This window comes from Lotus japonicus, chromosome 3, assembly GCF_012489685.1.
Source record: "Lotus japonicus ecotype B-129 chromosome 3, LjGifu_v1.2".
In the NCBI taxonomy this organism is placed as follows: domain Eukaryota; kingdom Viridiplantae; phylum Streptophyta; class Magnoliopsida; order Fabales; family Fabaceae; genus Lotus; species Lotus japonicus.
The window spans coordinates 95,520,542-95,536,722 of record NC_080043.1 but is presented as its reverse complement, the minus strand read 5'-3'; the positions used below and the strand labels follow the sequence as shown (position 1 = coordinate 95,536,722).

General features: G+C 33.2%; 1 protein-coding gene across 1 annotated transcript; it reads left to right on the top strand.

Moving 5' to 3' along the window:
• The first annotated feature begins 5,962 nt into the window (after positions 1 to 5,962).
• On the top strand, positions 5,963 to 14,663 carry LOC130745089 (protein EXPORTIN 1A-like). The gene is made up of 6 exons (XM_057597233.1): positions 5,963 to 6,223; positions 13,488 to 13,643; positions 13,761 to 13,868; positions 14,112 to 14,249; positions 14,330 to 14,467; positions 14,544 to 14,663. Exons 1-6 carry the CDS (start codon positions 5,963 to 5,965, stop codon positions 14,661 to 14,663), a joined length of 921 nt encoding a protein of 306 aa, XP_057453216.1.
• The last annotated feature ends 1,518 nt before the right edge of the window (positions 14,664 to 16,181 follow it).

Genomic DNA, 16,181 nt, shown 5'->3' with positions numbered 1-16,181 from the left:
TAGAGCGAAGACAAACACAGAGGGAAGGAAGATGGCTGAAATAAACAGAGACAACACAAAGAAGGCAAGACAAGACTAACAAAATTTACTGATGATTATAGTTACAGACCAAGGTGCCAACAATTTTTTACTATTTCCTTGATTTAATTTACTGATGATTATATGGGTGTCAATTTTTTTCAAGAACTTCAGTTTGTTCATCGAGTTTATAATGTTTTACATTTTCAAGAAAAACATATAGGCAATTGACTTGCAAAAAAGGAGGAGGAAAAAGCATGGAGAGGTCACGTGATACATTCTAAGGATTAATCTGTCAATTTTTAATGAAATTAATGGTATAAGATTTGGAGTCAGTTTTTCAATTGACTCCCGGAGTCAATATATCACTCATATATATATATATATATATATATATATATATATATATATATATAAGTTTTGAAATATTAAGTTATGAAATTTTTAATTGAATATCCCTTCAATCTACTTATTTGATATTCTATGATCCAGAGTTCGAAAGTCACAACTAAAGTTACCTTAAGGTGATCTTCTATGATCCGGAGTTTGAAAGTCACAACTTGTGTTACCTTAAGGTAATCTTATACGGTCCGAAGTTTCAGTTATGGTTACCTTAAGGTGATCTTCTATGATCCGGAGTTCGAAAGTCGCAATTTGGGTTACCTTAAGGTGATCATCTATGATCCAGAGTTCGAAAGTCACAACTTGAGGTACCTATAGGTGATTTTCTATGACCTGAAGTTCGAAAGTCACAACTGTGGCTACCTTAAGGTGATATTCTATGATCCGAAGATCGAAAGTCACAACTAGGGTTACCTTAAGGTGATCTTATATGATCAGGAGTTTGAAAGTTTCAACTTGGGTTACCTGAAGGTGATCTTATATGACCTGAAGTTCGAAAGTCACAACTGTGGCTACCTTAAGGTGATATTCTATGATCCGGAGTTCGAAAGTCACAACTAGGGTTACCTTAAGGTGATCTTATATGATCAGGAGGTCGAAAGTTTCAACTTGGGTTACCTGAAGGTGATCTTCCAACTTGGGTTAACTTAAGGTGATCCTTGATGATTTGGAGTTCGAAAGTTACAACTTGGGTTACCTTAAGGTGATCTTCTATGATCCGGAGTTCGAAAGTCACAACTATGGTTACCTTAAGGTGATCTTCTATGATCCGGAGTTCGAAAGTCACAACTAGGGTTACCTTAACGCGATATTCTATGATCCGGAGTTTGAAAGTCACAACTATGGTTACCTTAAGGTGATCTTATATGACCCGGAGTTCATAAGTCACAACTTGGGTCACCTTAAGGTGATCTTCTATGATCCGGAGTTCGAAAGTCACAACTTGGGTTACCTTAAGTGATATTTTATCAATATTTTTTTGTCTTATTTGTCAATTATATAATTGAAGTATAAAGTACAAAATTTGAATAGGCTAAACTTGAAAATAATCAAAGGAAACGAGTTTCATTAGAGTTGTGTAGTCACCGTTAGTCATTCAACCTCTGTGTTTCATAATAAAGCAGGCCTACTAAAGTAAGCTACACATACACGTGTCCTTGTTCGAAGGAGTACTTAGCGTGTTTAATAAAAAAAATTATGTTCTCTCTGCTTTGGAGTTGACAGGTTCACGCGATTTCATAATTATACTCCAATTTTGATTTTTTTTACCGTTGTGACTAACGATAAGTGGCCAAACAATGAAGCATGTTGAAGCCTATGTAGTGAAGCTACCAATAGCCTCCCCATGCCTACTTACTGAGATCATCCTACGTCAACATCCTAAAATTGTGAAGCCAGATGAACACTTTAGCAAGAAGGGAGTGTCATTGACTTTTGATTATAGGTTGTTTGCTGGAACACATGTTCCAGACATTTTGGTGCCATCAGGTAAGGATCAATTAGTGCTGGGAGTTCTAACCCCTTTTCAGGATCTACCAAGGAGAATGTTCTTGCTGAGCTCATTGAGGTATCCAAAGTTGTTCAAGAAACTATTAGGGCTAGCACAATTAGGAAGAAGAACGTGGATAATCTGAAAAAGATGACGACTATTTGGCAGGACGCTCTTCCTCACTCTGCTTATATCGGCAATCCTCGACCATCGCTCTCCCTTCCGACCTTAAAGGTAAAACCGGAAACCCATGGTAGAACATATGGTGGACTTTTTTTCACTCTTTTTCAGCTTTTTGTTAAAATTATTTCATGTTTTTTATTTCCGTTTCCTCTGTAGTCGAGTCAGAAAATGAAATGAACCAAGAGAACGGTTCAAAAGCAGGATTTCCTTAGGATGAAACTTTTTTGTTAAAATTATTTCATGTTTTTGTATTTCGTTTCCTTTGTAGTCAGGTCTGAAAATGAAATGAAAACGATTCAAAAGCAGGTTTTCCTTGGGACGAACTTTTTGTTAAAATTATTTCATGTTTTTGTATTTCGTTTCCTCTGCAGTCGAGTCTGAAAAAGGAAATGAAGCAAGAGAACGGTTCAGAAGCAGGTTTTCCTTGGGACAAAACTTTTTGTTAAAATTATTTCATTATTTTGTATTTCGTCTCTTCTGTAGTCGAGTCTCAAAATGAAATGAAGCAAGATAACGGTTCAAAAACAGGCTTTCCTTGGGACGAAATTTTTTGTTAAAATTATTTCATGTTTTTGTTTTTCGTTTCTTATTTAGTTGGGTCCGAAAATGGGAATGAAGCAAGAGAACGGTTCAAAAGCAGACTTTTATTGGGACGAAACTTTTTGTTAAAATTATCATGTTTTTTTGTTTTCGTTTCCTCTGTAGTATAGTCTGAAAATGGAAATGAAGCAAGAGAACGGTTCAAAAGCAGACTCTCCTTGAGAGGAAACTTTTTGTTAATTTTTTTTTTCCGAATTGAATGAGGGGTTGATGAAGTGTAAGGAGATTGAGATGAAAGATTTTGAGGTGCTAGCCAATGAGACCAACATTGAAATGGTTTACTTCCAATCACGCATCACCCACATGTTTAAGATACACGAAAACCTGGCGTGAAATAGTACAGTTTTTACTTTTTATATATCAATTGTTGAAGAATCAAATAATGGGCTACTCACTCATTCCATATTTCTTTGTTCATGTATCTAGGGGATGTGAATAAATGAGAGATATCCTTAAGCTAGATGGATTGAAAGAGGAAAGGAAATGAAGTATTCAAGCTGCTGCTGTAGTAGTAGTGTGTCCTTATTTGTAGGTAGTTATTGGTTAACTTAGATGAACTTGGTTTGCTCATGGTAGTATTAACTAAGATATGTTCTGTTGTTACTAATATTCTGTTGAACAACTAATTAAGTTTGAGTAATTGAGTATCATATTATCAATAAGATGAGTTGTCTGTTTATGTTTCATTAGTTTACCTCTTTTTAAGCCAATATAGAAAATATACAAATTATATCTCGTTTTCTAATGTTTAAAAATTGGACAATGTAACCGTTAAATGTTACGTTAGCTTCCATAAGGGGATTTGAACCTATACCATTTTTCTGTCAAAACATACAGTTTACGAAATTGATTCACTTAATGCCTATGGATTCAATTTCGTAGTATAATGATAATTATGGTGAAACTTGAGGAATTAGACTCCTTTATTGAGAAAATATAGGCGGTATGGTCAGTTGGTCACTCCCTAATCAGAAACATGTGAATGACCATCTTAAATTTCCTCAGGTTTGTGATCTCTCTGAAATTTCTAGTATTTGTTAATTGCAATATTGGTTTTCCATTCCGTTTTTCTTCTATTACTTTCCGTAGCGGTTACTAACCGCTGCCCAACTTTAACAACACCTTGTTTAGCACCACCTGCAGAACCGCTACCCTATATTTTAACCACTACCCAACGCCTTTTTTTGTAGTAGTGTTATCTCGGAAAACATCTTACACCTCATCTCAATCCTGTTTTTCCACAAGTCATCGAGTACCGGCAGATACCTTTCCCGCTTCAAGTATTTCAACACCACTTCCTTCGGTTCATCCTTACTCAATCTAGGAAATTCTTCAGGCATAACAATTTCAAGTTCCTCATGTTCATTACCCTTGGTTCCCTTCGAGAGGCTAAGGTTGAGAGGCTTAGTGAGCAATCGTGGAGAGAGGTTATGAAAATCCTTTTTGCAATCACTATCTTTAGGCAGGATTTTTCTATTTCGTTCCTTGCCATGGTTATGACACTCTTGTTGGTCAAGGCTTTGCATTGGTTAGCTCAGAAGAGAGTGGAATACATAGAGACTACTCCTTATGTGTCCATGTTGTCTCAAGTTCGAATAGTGTCTTTTATGGGCTTCCTTCTTCTCCTAGATGGCCTCTTTCTGTATAGTTCAGTGAGGCATTTGTTACTATCTCGACAGGCTTCTGTTTCGCTTTTCTTTGCGTTTGAGTAAGTCCCGCTCTCGAATAATTTATGGCGTGGTTAATTATTATGTGAAAAACCAAACTAATCCATGTTGATGGTCTATGAAAAATCCCATGATAGTTGAAAGTTATATGCAGAAAACCGAACTTATTCATGATTTCACATATTTGATGCCGTGGAATCCAAAATTTAACATTCCTTTTAATTCACAATAATACTCTCTGTTTCAGGTACATGATACTTGCAACAACTACAGTGTCAATTTTTGTAAAGTATGTTTTCTATGTCAATGACATGCTTATGGATAGACAATGGGAAAGGAAACCGGTCTTTACGTTTAACTGGAACTTGTTAGAGACTTGCTTCACTTGTCTATGTATCTGTGCTTCTTTCTTGTAATTTTCATGTAAGTGATCAGTTTTGTCAGTATTATCACTCTTGCATGGTTTAAACATTCATAGCAGCATGGCACTAAAGAAGTCATAATATATGTTTTTGTGGATGTCATTAACACTTATTTCCTCTTCCATGGTTTAAACATTCATACCAGCATTTGCACTAAAGAAGTCATAATATATGTGTTTGTGGATGTCATTAACATTTATTTGTCTGTTGCAATACCATCATCACTGTTTGTGTCCTAATTTACATGTATGCAATTATACCTTGAGAAGCTTAGTTTTGAATTCTTTGTCAGTATGCTTGCTTTGTATGAGTATTGACAACACGTAATCACAATTCACATAGGACAGAATTGAAATCTTCTGTGTCCTTACAGAGTTACAGTGGTTTTGTGGAGAACCTAGACAAATTAAATTAAGTAAGGGTAGAGTTGGATATAAGCATGTTGGATTTTTAATACTGGTTTTCGGTTTAAATTTCAAAAGGTTACATGTTGAGGGTAGATTCTTTGTTGCATTTGAGAATGAATGGAGATTTAAAATCTTTCCTAAATGTTACTCTAAGATTTAGTGTTATTCATGCCTTATAGGAATAAAATCGTGGAAGATAGTGAGAGGGGGATTAGTTATGACTTTCTCTGTTATATAGGACCTTCTAATATAGTTGGATGATTATCGTATTTTTCAAAAACTTGCTTAATTTGTTGGACATGGTACTTGCCTTTGTACTACTGTTTTAACATCAAGATTTTCAGCATGATAAGGTTACAGTTACCTTTTTTTATTGCTTCTTTCAATAGTTTTTCTCATTTAGATGTAACTGAAGAATTTGATTCATTTGTTTTTCATACTTTGAAAAAATCATTTCATGACCTCTTTCTTAACCTTAATAGTTTTCTTCTTTACCTACTAACTTTAAATTGATTTATCAGAAACTACGGTGTTCCTTTGAACTTAATAAGGAGTTGTATGAAACATTTAGGAACTTCAAGATTCGTGTTGCTGATTACATACATTACCGCAAGATAACTTCTTTTGCATGGTATGCAATCTCTCCTTAGTCCTTGGACAACATCCCATTTTTTCAGCTAAAAAGTCTTGTATATGTAAAGATGGTATAGATGTTATTCCTCGAATTTAAGACAGGTATTTTTTTGTTCTCAAACTCACAAGTCCCCTGGTTACATGGGTTATCCACCGCCGACTCAATGGTCTATGTCTGAATCATCTAGCTTCGAGCTTAAAGGAGAAGCTTCTGCTGAGGAAGTACAAAAGCAGTTTGTGATCCCTCGTGGACCAGTGAATGCATCCCTTTCTCCAATTCAAAACTTCTATTTTATACCTTCCCAAACACATGCTAGAAACACGAATCATAGAGAAGGATTTGGAAGTGATCCGAACATGCCAAACTCTCAGCTAGAAGCTCAAAGGAGACCACATAATGAGGTATAATTGCTCTCTTTTAACATCAATCGTAACTGTAATATGTTGATATTCTGATCGTATCTTAGAGTATCTTTATTTCTTGAGTGATTAAAGTAATTTAGGTTGTTCTTTAAGATTACTCTAACAGAATTTAATCGCATTTAATCTCTTACTCTACATAATTCAGTTGTTTGATACAGATTGCATTGCACAATATTTGAATGAGGTGTCATAGTTACTCATTTATTCTTTTCTCCTACTTGTTAAGAGATTGTGCAAAATCCTCTACTGCATTTCCAGAAGAAAAATGGTTACGAAAGTGTAGTTGAGGACACATCATTTTCAGATAGCAGGGCAAGCAAATCGCTTCTTCTTCATCTGTAGACTCTTATGAGGAGATTCAAGTCAACGAAAAATAATGTCTTAGTTTATTTTTGGATATACCATAAGGAGACTGTATGATGTTGATATAGAAAAGGTAAATTACAGAAATCAAATTGAATGCTCTTTTTTGCTCGTGATATTATTCTTGTGACTATGCATTTAAAATTTGCCATATAAAAACAAAATTAAGTGATAAATGTGTAATTCTATGAACTTACAAAAATTAATACAAATTTTGGTAGTTGCTATCCCTCACGCGATGACCGATTGATTTAAATTTTGGTAGTAGTGTTTCCATTTATTAAATCTGTGTGTTTTTGGGAAAATATTCGGGGAGTCCAAAAATAAGATTTCCATATGTAAGGGTGTGTTTGGTTTGTATGTTTTCTGTTTTCATTTTCACTAAAAAACATGTTTGTTTTCATTTTCACTAAAAAAACATGATTTCTTTTGACGTTATATCAGTTAACGATTTTGTTTCATAGTGTGTGTAACCTTATAAGTGTTAAACGGTTAATAGCACATGAAAACATACTTCCAAAAATAAGATTTCCATATATAAGGGTCTGTTTGGTTTGTATGTTTTTTGCTTTCATTTTCACTAAAAAACATGTTTGTTTTCATTTTCACTAAAAAACATGCTTTCTTTTGATGTTATATCAGTTAACGATTTTGTTTCATAGTGTGTGTAACCTTGTAAGTGTTAAACGGTTAATAGCACATGAAAACATACTTCCAAAAATAAGATTTCCATATGTAAGGGTCTGTTTGGTTTGTATGTTTTCTGTTTTCATTTTCACTAAAAAAACATGCTTGTTTCCATTTTCACTAAAAAACATGCTTTATTTTGACGTTATATCAGTTAACGATTTTGTTTCATAGTGTGTGTAACCTTGTAAGTGTTAAACGGTTAATAGCACATGAAAACATACTTCCAAAAATAAGATTTCCATATGTAAGGGTCTGTTTGGTTTGTATGTTTTCTGTTTTCATTTTCACTAAAAAAACATGCTTGTTTCCATTTTCACTAAAAAACATGCTTTCTTTTGACGTTATATCAGTTAACGATTTTGTTTCATAGTGTGTGTAACCTTGTAAGTGTTAAACGGTTAATAACACATGAAAACATACTTCCAAAAATAAGATTTCCATATGTAAGGGTCTATTTGGTTTGTATGTTTTCTGTTTTCATTTTCACAAAAAAAACATGCTTGTTTCCATTTTCACTAAAAAACATGCTTTCTTTTGACGTTATATCAGTTAACGATTTTGTTTCATAGTGTGTGTAACCTTGTAAGTGTTAAACGGTTAATAACACATGAAAACATACTTCCAAAAATAAGATTTCCATATGTAAGGGTCTGTTTGGTTTGTATGTTTTCTGTTTTCATTTTTACTAAAAAAAACATGCTTGTTTCCATTTTCACTAAAAAACATGCTTTCTTTTGACGTTATATCAGTTAACGATTTTGTTTCATAGTGTGTGTAACCTTGTAAGTGTTAAACGGTTAATAGCACATGAAAACATACTTCCAAAAATAAGATTTCCATATATAAGGGTCTGTTTGGTTTGTATGTTTTCTGTAACCTTGTAAGTGTTAAACGGTTAATAGCACACGAAAACATACTTCTATTTCAGGCTTGCTGATAAAAAAAAAACATATATTTTAGGCTTACTTACACTTTCAATCTTATAAATTTAACTTATTTGATTTCGGCTTCCTTAGTGTTTTGGGGAAAATATTCGGGGAGTCCAAAAATAAGATTTCCATATCTAAGGGCCTGTTTGGTTTGTACGTTTTCTGTTTTCATTTTCACTAAAAAACATGTTTTTTTTAGACGAACCTTTTTGTTAAATTTATTTCATGTTTTTGGTTTTCTTTTCCTCTGTAGTCGAGTCTGAAAATTGAAATGAAGCAAGAGAACGGTTAAAAAACAGGCTTTTATTGGGACGAACCTTTTTGTTAAAATCATTTCATGGTTTTGGTTTTCGTTTCCTTTGTAGTGGAGTCTGAAAATTAAAATGAAGCAAGAGAACGGTCAAAAGCAGGTCTTAAAATGAAAACGAAGCAAGAGAACGGTCAAAAGCAGGTCTTAAAATGAAAATGAAGCAAGAGAATGGTTCAAAAAGCAGCCTTTCCTTGGGACGAAACTTTTTGTTTAAATTATTTGATGTTTTTGGTTTTCGTTTCTTTTGTAGTCGAGTCTGAAAATGGAAATGAAGCAATAAAACCGTTTAAAAGCAGGCTTTCCTTAGGACGAAAATTTTTGTTTATTTTTTTTTTGGAGTTGAATGAGGGGTTGATGAAGCGTAAGAAGATAGAGATAGAAGATTTTGAGGTTCTAGCGAAGGAGATCAACATTGAAATGGTTTACTTCCAATGACGCACCACCAACATGTTTAAGATACGCGAAAACTTGCCGTGAAATGGTATGACTTTTACTTTTTATATATCAATTGCTGAAAAATCAAAAAATGGGTTACTCACTCATTCCATATTTCTTTGTTTATGTATCTAGGATTGTGAATAAATGAGAGATATGCTTAAGCTAGATGGATTGAAAGTGGAAATGAAATGAAGTATTCAAGTTGTCGCTGCTGTATTTTGGAAGGAACTCTCAGCAGAGTATTTTGTGTAATTTTAGTAGTGTGTTCATATTTGTAGGTAATTATTGGTTTACTTAGATGAACTTTGTTTGCACATGGTAGTATTAACTAAGAAATGTTATGTTGCACAAGTAATTGAGTATCATATTATCAATTAGATGAGTTGCTTGTTTATGTTTAATTAGTTTACCTCTTTATAAGCCAATGTAGATGGTATACAAAATATATCTCGTTTTCTGACGTCAAAAAATGGACGATGTAATTGTTAATGCTACGTTAACATCTGGAAGGGAGATTTGAACCTATAACATTTTTCTGTCAAAACATACAATTTACGAAATCAAATGACTTAATGTTATAGGTTCAAATCACCCTCCCGGATGCTGGCGTAACATTTAAGGGTCACATCGTACATTTTTTAACGTCGGAAAATATGATATAATTTGTATATCCTCTATATTGGGAGGAATGCATTTGACATCATAACTTATTCTAGCACAATCAAATGTAAATTGTATGTATTGTAACAAATTGAAATGAAACTTCCGAAATGCAATATGAAAATAATGCTAAGTTGCTAACTAAATTTCCAATAGAAATACATAGGTGGGTCACAAAGTTATGAGACACTCGGCAGTCAGTAGTGGAGACAATCAATGTATAATAGATCATATGTTGATTTCCAATCTTTCTAACTATATACAATACAAACAGTAAAAAGCTTTTTAAATGCACTTATGAACAATGTGAGCACACCATACATATGTTTAACACCGTCGGTAGAACTGCTACGCTATATTTTCACCACTACCCAACGCCTTTCCTTTAGTAGTGATACCGTCTTTGCAAAATTGACGAGGTTGAATGAGATGATTGTGGAGATTAGTGAGTTGGCACTAGAGTTGACTAACTCAAGACTAATTCCCTCCATAACATTTGCATAAACTCGTACAAGATAAGGGAAGATTGGCCGCAACATGAGGAGCTATGGATTGAATTGAATGAGGGGGTTGAGGGTGTTTGAGGCGTAGGAACATATAGGTTTTCAGTTACAGTCAAAGGATACCAACATCCAACTAGATTACTTCCAACACCGCATCAACAAACTCTTTAAGATACGCGAGAACAAGGAGGACTGATTGGCTGCCTGAGGCACCGGTTTTCCAGGCATGGTTTTTACAAATAGTTTTCACATGTCAACTGTTGAAAGTTTAATTTATATGTTATTCACTCACTGCATTTTTGTTTCATGTATCTAGGGGTGGTGAATCGGTTAGATGGCTGATGGATTAACTTGTGATTAGTGAAAGAGGAATCAAAGTTAACTATTCAAACTGCTGCTGTATTTTGCAGGGAATGGTCAGCACAATATTTTTCTAACTCTAATTAATGTGGTCATAGTTGTAGTTATTGGATATCTATCAGTATTTGATGAGCTTTAATTGTAAATGGCAGAGGTTCTGTTGCACAATTGGTTGAGTTTGAGTAGAATTTCAATATATCTTTATCTGGTTAAGTATCAAATGGAATTTATCGGGTTGTCTTAGCTTACACATTGATATTTACTGCCTACCTTTGTGATCCACCAACGTATTTACCTTGCATATTTATTTAGCATCTTTTTCATATTGCATCTGGGAATGCTCATGCCAATTTGTTACAAGATCTATGAATGGATTATTTGCTTATTATGTGCCTCTTAAGATGTCATATTTATGTTTGTGGTTGGGATAACATTTTATGTCATGGTGATGAATGTATGGTTTTTAGTTATTTAATTTTCAAGCCTTGATTACACATATAGCTATTCAGTAATTTTTATGGTCATAATGTGATTGTTCAAATTCTTTTAAACGTCTCTATATTTTCCATCATTTATAGTGAGCATGCATCTAAGATAGTAATCTATAGATACAAATCAAAATATAAGAAGATTGATCTTAAAAAAGATAGATAAAGATTGATTCTCAATTTACTTCCTTGTTTTATTGCATGTGTTTTGCTGCAAGAAAGATAAAGATAGATAGTCTTTTACTGACTGAATATGTTTAACTACCCAATTTGTGTTCTAGCGATGCTGAGTATAATTTGAATCTTTATCAGGTTAAGTATAGAGTGGAATTTATCATCTTATCTTGGCTTACACGTTGATGTTTACTAGCTTTTGTGTCATCCCTGAATAGATCATATGTTTGGTGAGCTCACATTGTTCTAAAGTATATTTGAAATACTTTTTACTGTTTGTTAAAATTATTTCATGTTTTTTGTTTTCGTTTCCTTTGTAGTCGGGTCAGAAAATGGAAATGAAGCAAGAGAACGGTTCAAAAGCAAGCTTTCATTTGGACGAAACTTTTTGTTAAAATTATTTCATGTTTTTGGTTTTCGTTTCCTATGTAGTCGAGTCTGAAAATTGAAAACAAGAGAACAGTTAAAAATCAAGCTTTTTTTGTGACGAACCTTTTTGTTAAAACTATTTCATATTTTTTATTTTCGTTTCCTTTGTAGCCGAGTCTGAAAATTGAAATGTAGCAAGAGAACGGTCAAAAGCAGGTCTTAAAATGAAAATGAAGCAAGAGAACGGTTCAAAAGCAGTCATTCCTTGGGACGAAAGTTTTTGTTTAAATTATTTGATGTTTTTTGTTTTCGTTTCTTTTGTAGTCGAGTCTAAAAATGGAAATGAAACAATAGAACCGTTCAAAAGCAGACTTTCCTTGAAACTGGACTTTATGTTTATTATTTTTTGAGTTGAATGAGAGGTTGATAAAGCGTAAGAAGATAGAGATTGAAGATTTTGAGGTTCTAGCCAAGGAGATCAACATTGAAATGGTTTACTTTCAATGACGCACCACCATGTTTAAGCTACGAGAAAACCTGGCGTGAAATGATATGACTTTTACTTTTTATATATCAATTGTTGAAGAATCAATTAATGGGTTACTCGCTCATTCCATATTTCTTTGTTCATGTATCTAGGGGTTGTGAATAAATGAGAGATATGCTTAAGCTAGATGGATTGAAAGTGGAAATGAAATGAAGTATTCAAGCTGTTGCTGCTGTATTTTGGAAGGAACTCTTAGCATATTATTTTGTCTAATTCTAGTAGTGTGTCCATATTTGTAGGTAGTTATTGGTTAACTTAGATGAACTTTGTTTGCACATGGTAGTATTAACTAAGAAATGTTATGTTGTTACTGATTTTCTGTTGCACAAGTAATTGAGTAATTTAGTATCATATTACCAATTAGATGAGTTGCTTGTTTATGTTTAATTAGTTTACCTCTTTATAAGCCAATGTAGATGGTATACAAAATATACCCCGTTTTCTGATGTAAAAAAATGAACGATGTGACCGTTAAATGCTACGTTAGCATCCGGAAGGGAGATTTGAACCTATAACATTTTTCTGTAAAAACATACAATTTACGAAATCAAATAACTTAATATTATAGGTTCAAATCACCCTCCCGGATGCTGGCGTAGCATTTAAGGGTCACATCGTTCATTTTTTAACGTCATAAAATGGGATATAATTTGTATATCCTCTATATTGGGAGGAATACATTTGACATCATAACTCATTCTAGCATAATCAAATGTATTTGATTGTATGCTTTTGCGTAAATTGTTTGTATTGTAACAAATTGACATGAAATTTCCTAAATGCAATATAATGTAATAGATCATATGCTAATTTCCAATCTTTTTAACTATATACAATACAAACAGTAAAAAGCATTTTAAATGCACTTATGAATAATGCGAGCTCACCCAACATATGTTTAACACCGTCTGCAGAACCGCTACCTTATATTTTTACCACTACCCAACGCCTTTTCTGACGTTGCGAACAACAAGGTAAATATATGATAAGAACTTTTGTAGGTGAACAACATTCTTAAACATCCAATGCATCTTAGAAATGTGCAAAATGTCAGAATTGAAATTATATTATTTCTAGAGGTATAGTACTTTGGAATAAAAAATGAAAAATAGTGCTGAAAGTATGGTCCTGACGAGCTATTACTCTTTGGATATGCAACTGCCAAACAATTACCTTATATTCACTTTTTAGACCATCATAATCTTACCCTGAGAAGAAAATTCATAAGCTCTTTCTTATACACTTTTATAAAGTTCTCATAATTTTTCTTTTATAAATTGTGTAAATTGCATATATCACTTAAAGTGTTCAGACATTGTTTACTGAGATGCCGATAGAAGTTTTGCTAATGGTGCTCTGTATAAGTTTTAATTTTTAATAACTGGTAGCAAATAATTATTGGGTATTCTCAGATAATATCTACTGATTTATATTTTTCCTTTTATTCTGCCTCGCAGATGATTACAAAAAATTTTGAAGACTACCCAGAGCATAGGCTGAAGTTCTTTTCCCTACTTCGTGCCATAGCTACTCATTGTTTTCCTGCATTAATCTGCTTGTCAAGCCAGGTTGTGTTTCTTGTTCCCTCTCTTTCCACAACGAATCAATGTTGACTAAGAATGCTTGTCAAATTTTGTGATCTCTGTAGTCTCTGCCTGATTCTTTTTTGTTATGTGATGTATCAGCAACTGAAGCTTGTTATGGATTCAATCATTTGGGCATTTCGCCATACAGAAAGAAATATTGCTGAAACTGGCTTAAACCTATTGTTGGAGATGCTGAAGAAGTTTCAGGTGCGATCTTTGTATATTTGTTCATTTTTTTTTATGAACCTAGTTTTATTGTATTATTGTATATAGGTTTTCCTGCCTTGGAGGATTTTATTCCTTCCCCGTAGTTGCTTTTCGTTCTTTACTCTACAATTATATTTATCTTTCCATCCATAACAAAGCTCTTCTTGCCACTCTCATTCTTACTATACTGGTGCATATCTTCAGTTATATATATATTTTTAAATGAATGTCTGTTTATTGCAGGGCTCAGAGTTCTGTAATCAGTTTTATCGGACATATTTCTTGACAATTGAGCAAGAGATCTTCGCTGTTCTGACTGACACTTTTCATAAGCCTGGGTTCAAATTGCACGTCTTGGTGCTTCAGCATTTGTTCTGTCTGGTACTTTGTCATAATCATGCTTTTGTCTCCCCCATTTTACTTGCTAGAAATAGCAAAAATAATGTGTTGGACCTTTTCAGCTGGAAACTGGCGCCTTAACTGAACCTCTCTGGGATGCTGCTACAAATCCATATCCTTACCTAAGTAATGCTGCTTTTGTACGCGAGTTTACCATAAAACTTCTAAGCACTTCTTTTCCCAACATGACAACAGCTGAGGTAATTTGGGTCAAATAAATAATGTTTATTCCTCTCCCTTGCCAGAACAAATGACTAATTTTCAATAATTTTGCAGGTTACCCAATTTGTGAATGGACTATTTGAATCCACAACTGATCTCTCCACATTCAAAACTCACATACGAGATTTTCTTATACAGTCAAAAGAATTTTCTACGCAGGTAATTGCTGCTTAAAATTGCTTAATATTCGGGGAGTCCAAAAATAAGATTTCCATATCTAAGGGGTTGTTTGGTTTGTATGTTTTCTGTTTTCATTTTCACTAAAAAACATGCTTTCTTTTGACGTTATATCAGTTAACGATTTTGTTTCATAGTGTGTGTAACCTTGTAAGTGTTAAACGGTTAATGGACTCCAACTTATTTTTCAAAAATAGTATATTTCCAATAATCTATTTTAAAAGCACACTTCTATTTCAGGCTTGCTTATAAAAAAAACTTATATTTTAGGCTTACTTACACCTTCAATCCTATAAATTTAACTTATTTGATTTCGGCTTCCTTAGTATTTTTTCCTCAAGAAAAAACGTTTCCTTAGTTTTTTAGTGTATTTATCAATTTTTTAAACTAGTTAAATGATAAGGAGCCAATTGTACACTTCAAGCTTGCTTGCATGAATAATAACAATTAGAAGAAAAACCTTCAAATGGTTGAGGAAGAGATGGAACTCAAAAGCGATTAACCTAAGCAAGAGAAGCTACAAACTTCATGGAAACATAGTTCTCAAAGTTGAGAAGTTACAAGTGCTACCACTTATAATTCTCTATATGGTTGTCAAAATACAAAAGAAAGGCTCTTTATGAATGAGAAGTATTAGAAATTGGATGTTTATACTCAACCACAAAAGTTAGCTCAAGAGTTGAGGTTTGTAAAACCCTTATAAATGTTATTTATGCTCTATCTCTAATCAATGCGAGACTTCTAACAAGAAGCCTAAGAGATATCAAGCCATATGAAGTGGACTATGCCCAACTTGGCTCAAACTATGCAAATGATATTCTAATGAACCTCAATACATGTCCAAAAGCCCTAAAACCTTATTGGGCCGGAATACAAACCATAAACCCAATCCTAAATCCCATGCATGCCAATATACAAGCCCAAAAGAAAATACAAATGAAAGCCTGAAAAGGCATAAGTCCTATATGGGCCTGAAATACAAATACAAGTTCAAATAAAAGAATAATACAAAGAAAATAAAGTACTAGTCATACTAACTTATATGGAAATCATGTTTGTAACAATGATTGCAAAAAGTCTTATAGTGTAAATGTGTAATTCCTCTTCTTTTCATTCCATGTATCACCACCTCCGCCACCGACTTTCGAAAATTTATATAATTGATAACAGTTATTGTAAATTTACTTTGCTTTTTAAAAAATCAAAACATATATAAAGTTACAACTACTTCACGGGTCTAACTTTATATTTCATCTATTCATGGATCCATATGTATGAAGAAGAAAAATACGATTGAGAATGATTTCCACTTTAGTGTTTGACAATATCCCAAGAGAACAAGTGATACAAAATATCTTAAATATATTTAAATTGAAATGTAATTATGATAATATTAGTTTTTGATAACAAATTTGCATCATCAATATCTAATAGTAGTTTTTATCTTTAAAAAAAAATTAAATAAAAACAAAAATCTAACAATATTTGAATCTTAATTTTGAGCATGGGCACTCA

What these genes read in the sequence shown, in the direction of transcription:
- LOC130745089 (XM_057597233.1), top strand. Translation starts at nt 5,963, where the DNA reads ATGGGTTATCCACCGCCGACTCAATGGTCTATGTCTGAATCATCTAGC. An exon ending in AAAGGAGACCACATAATGAG is followed by an intron (nt 6,224 to 13,487) that starts GTATAATTGCTC and finishes GGGTATTCTCAG; the next exon opens with ATAATATCTACTGATTTATA. An exon ending in AGATGCTGAAGAAGTTTCAG is followed by an intron (nt 13,869 to 14,111) that starts GTGCGATCTTTG and finishes TGTTTATTGCAG; the next exon opens with GGCTCAGAGTTCTGTAATCA.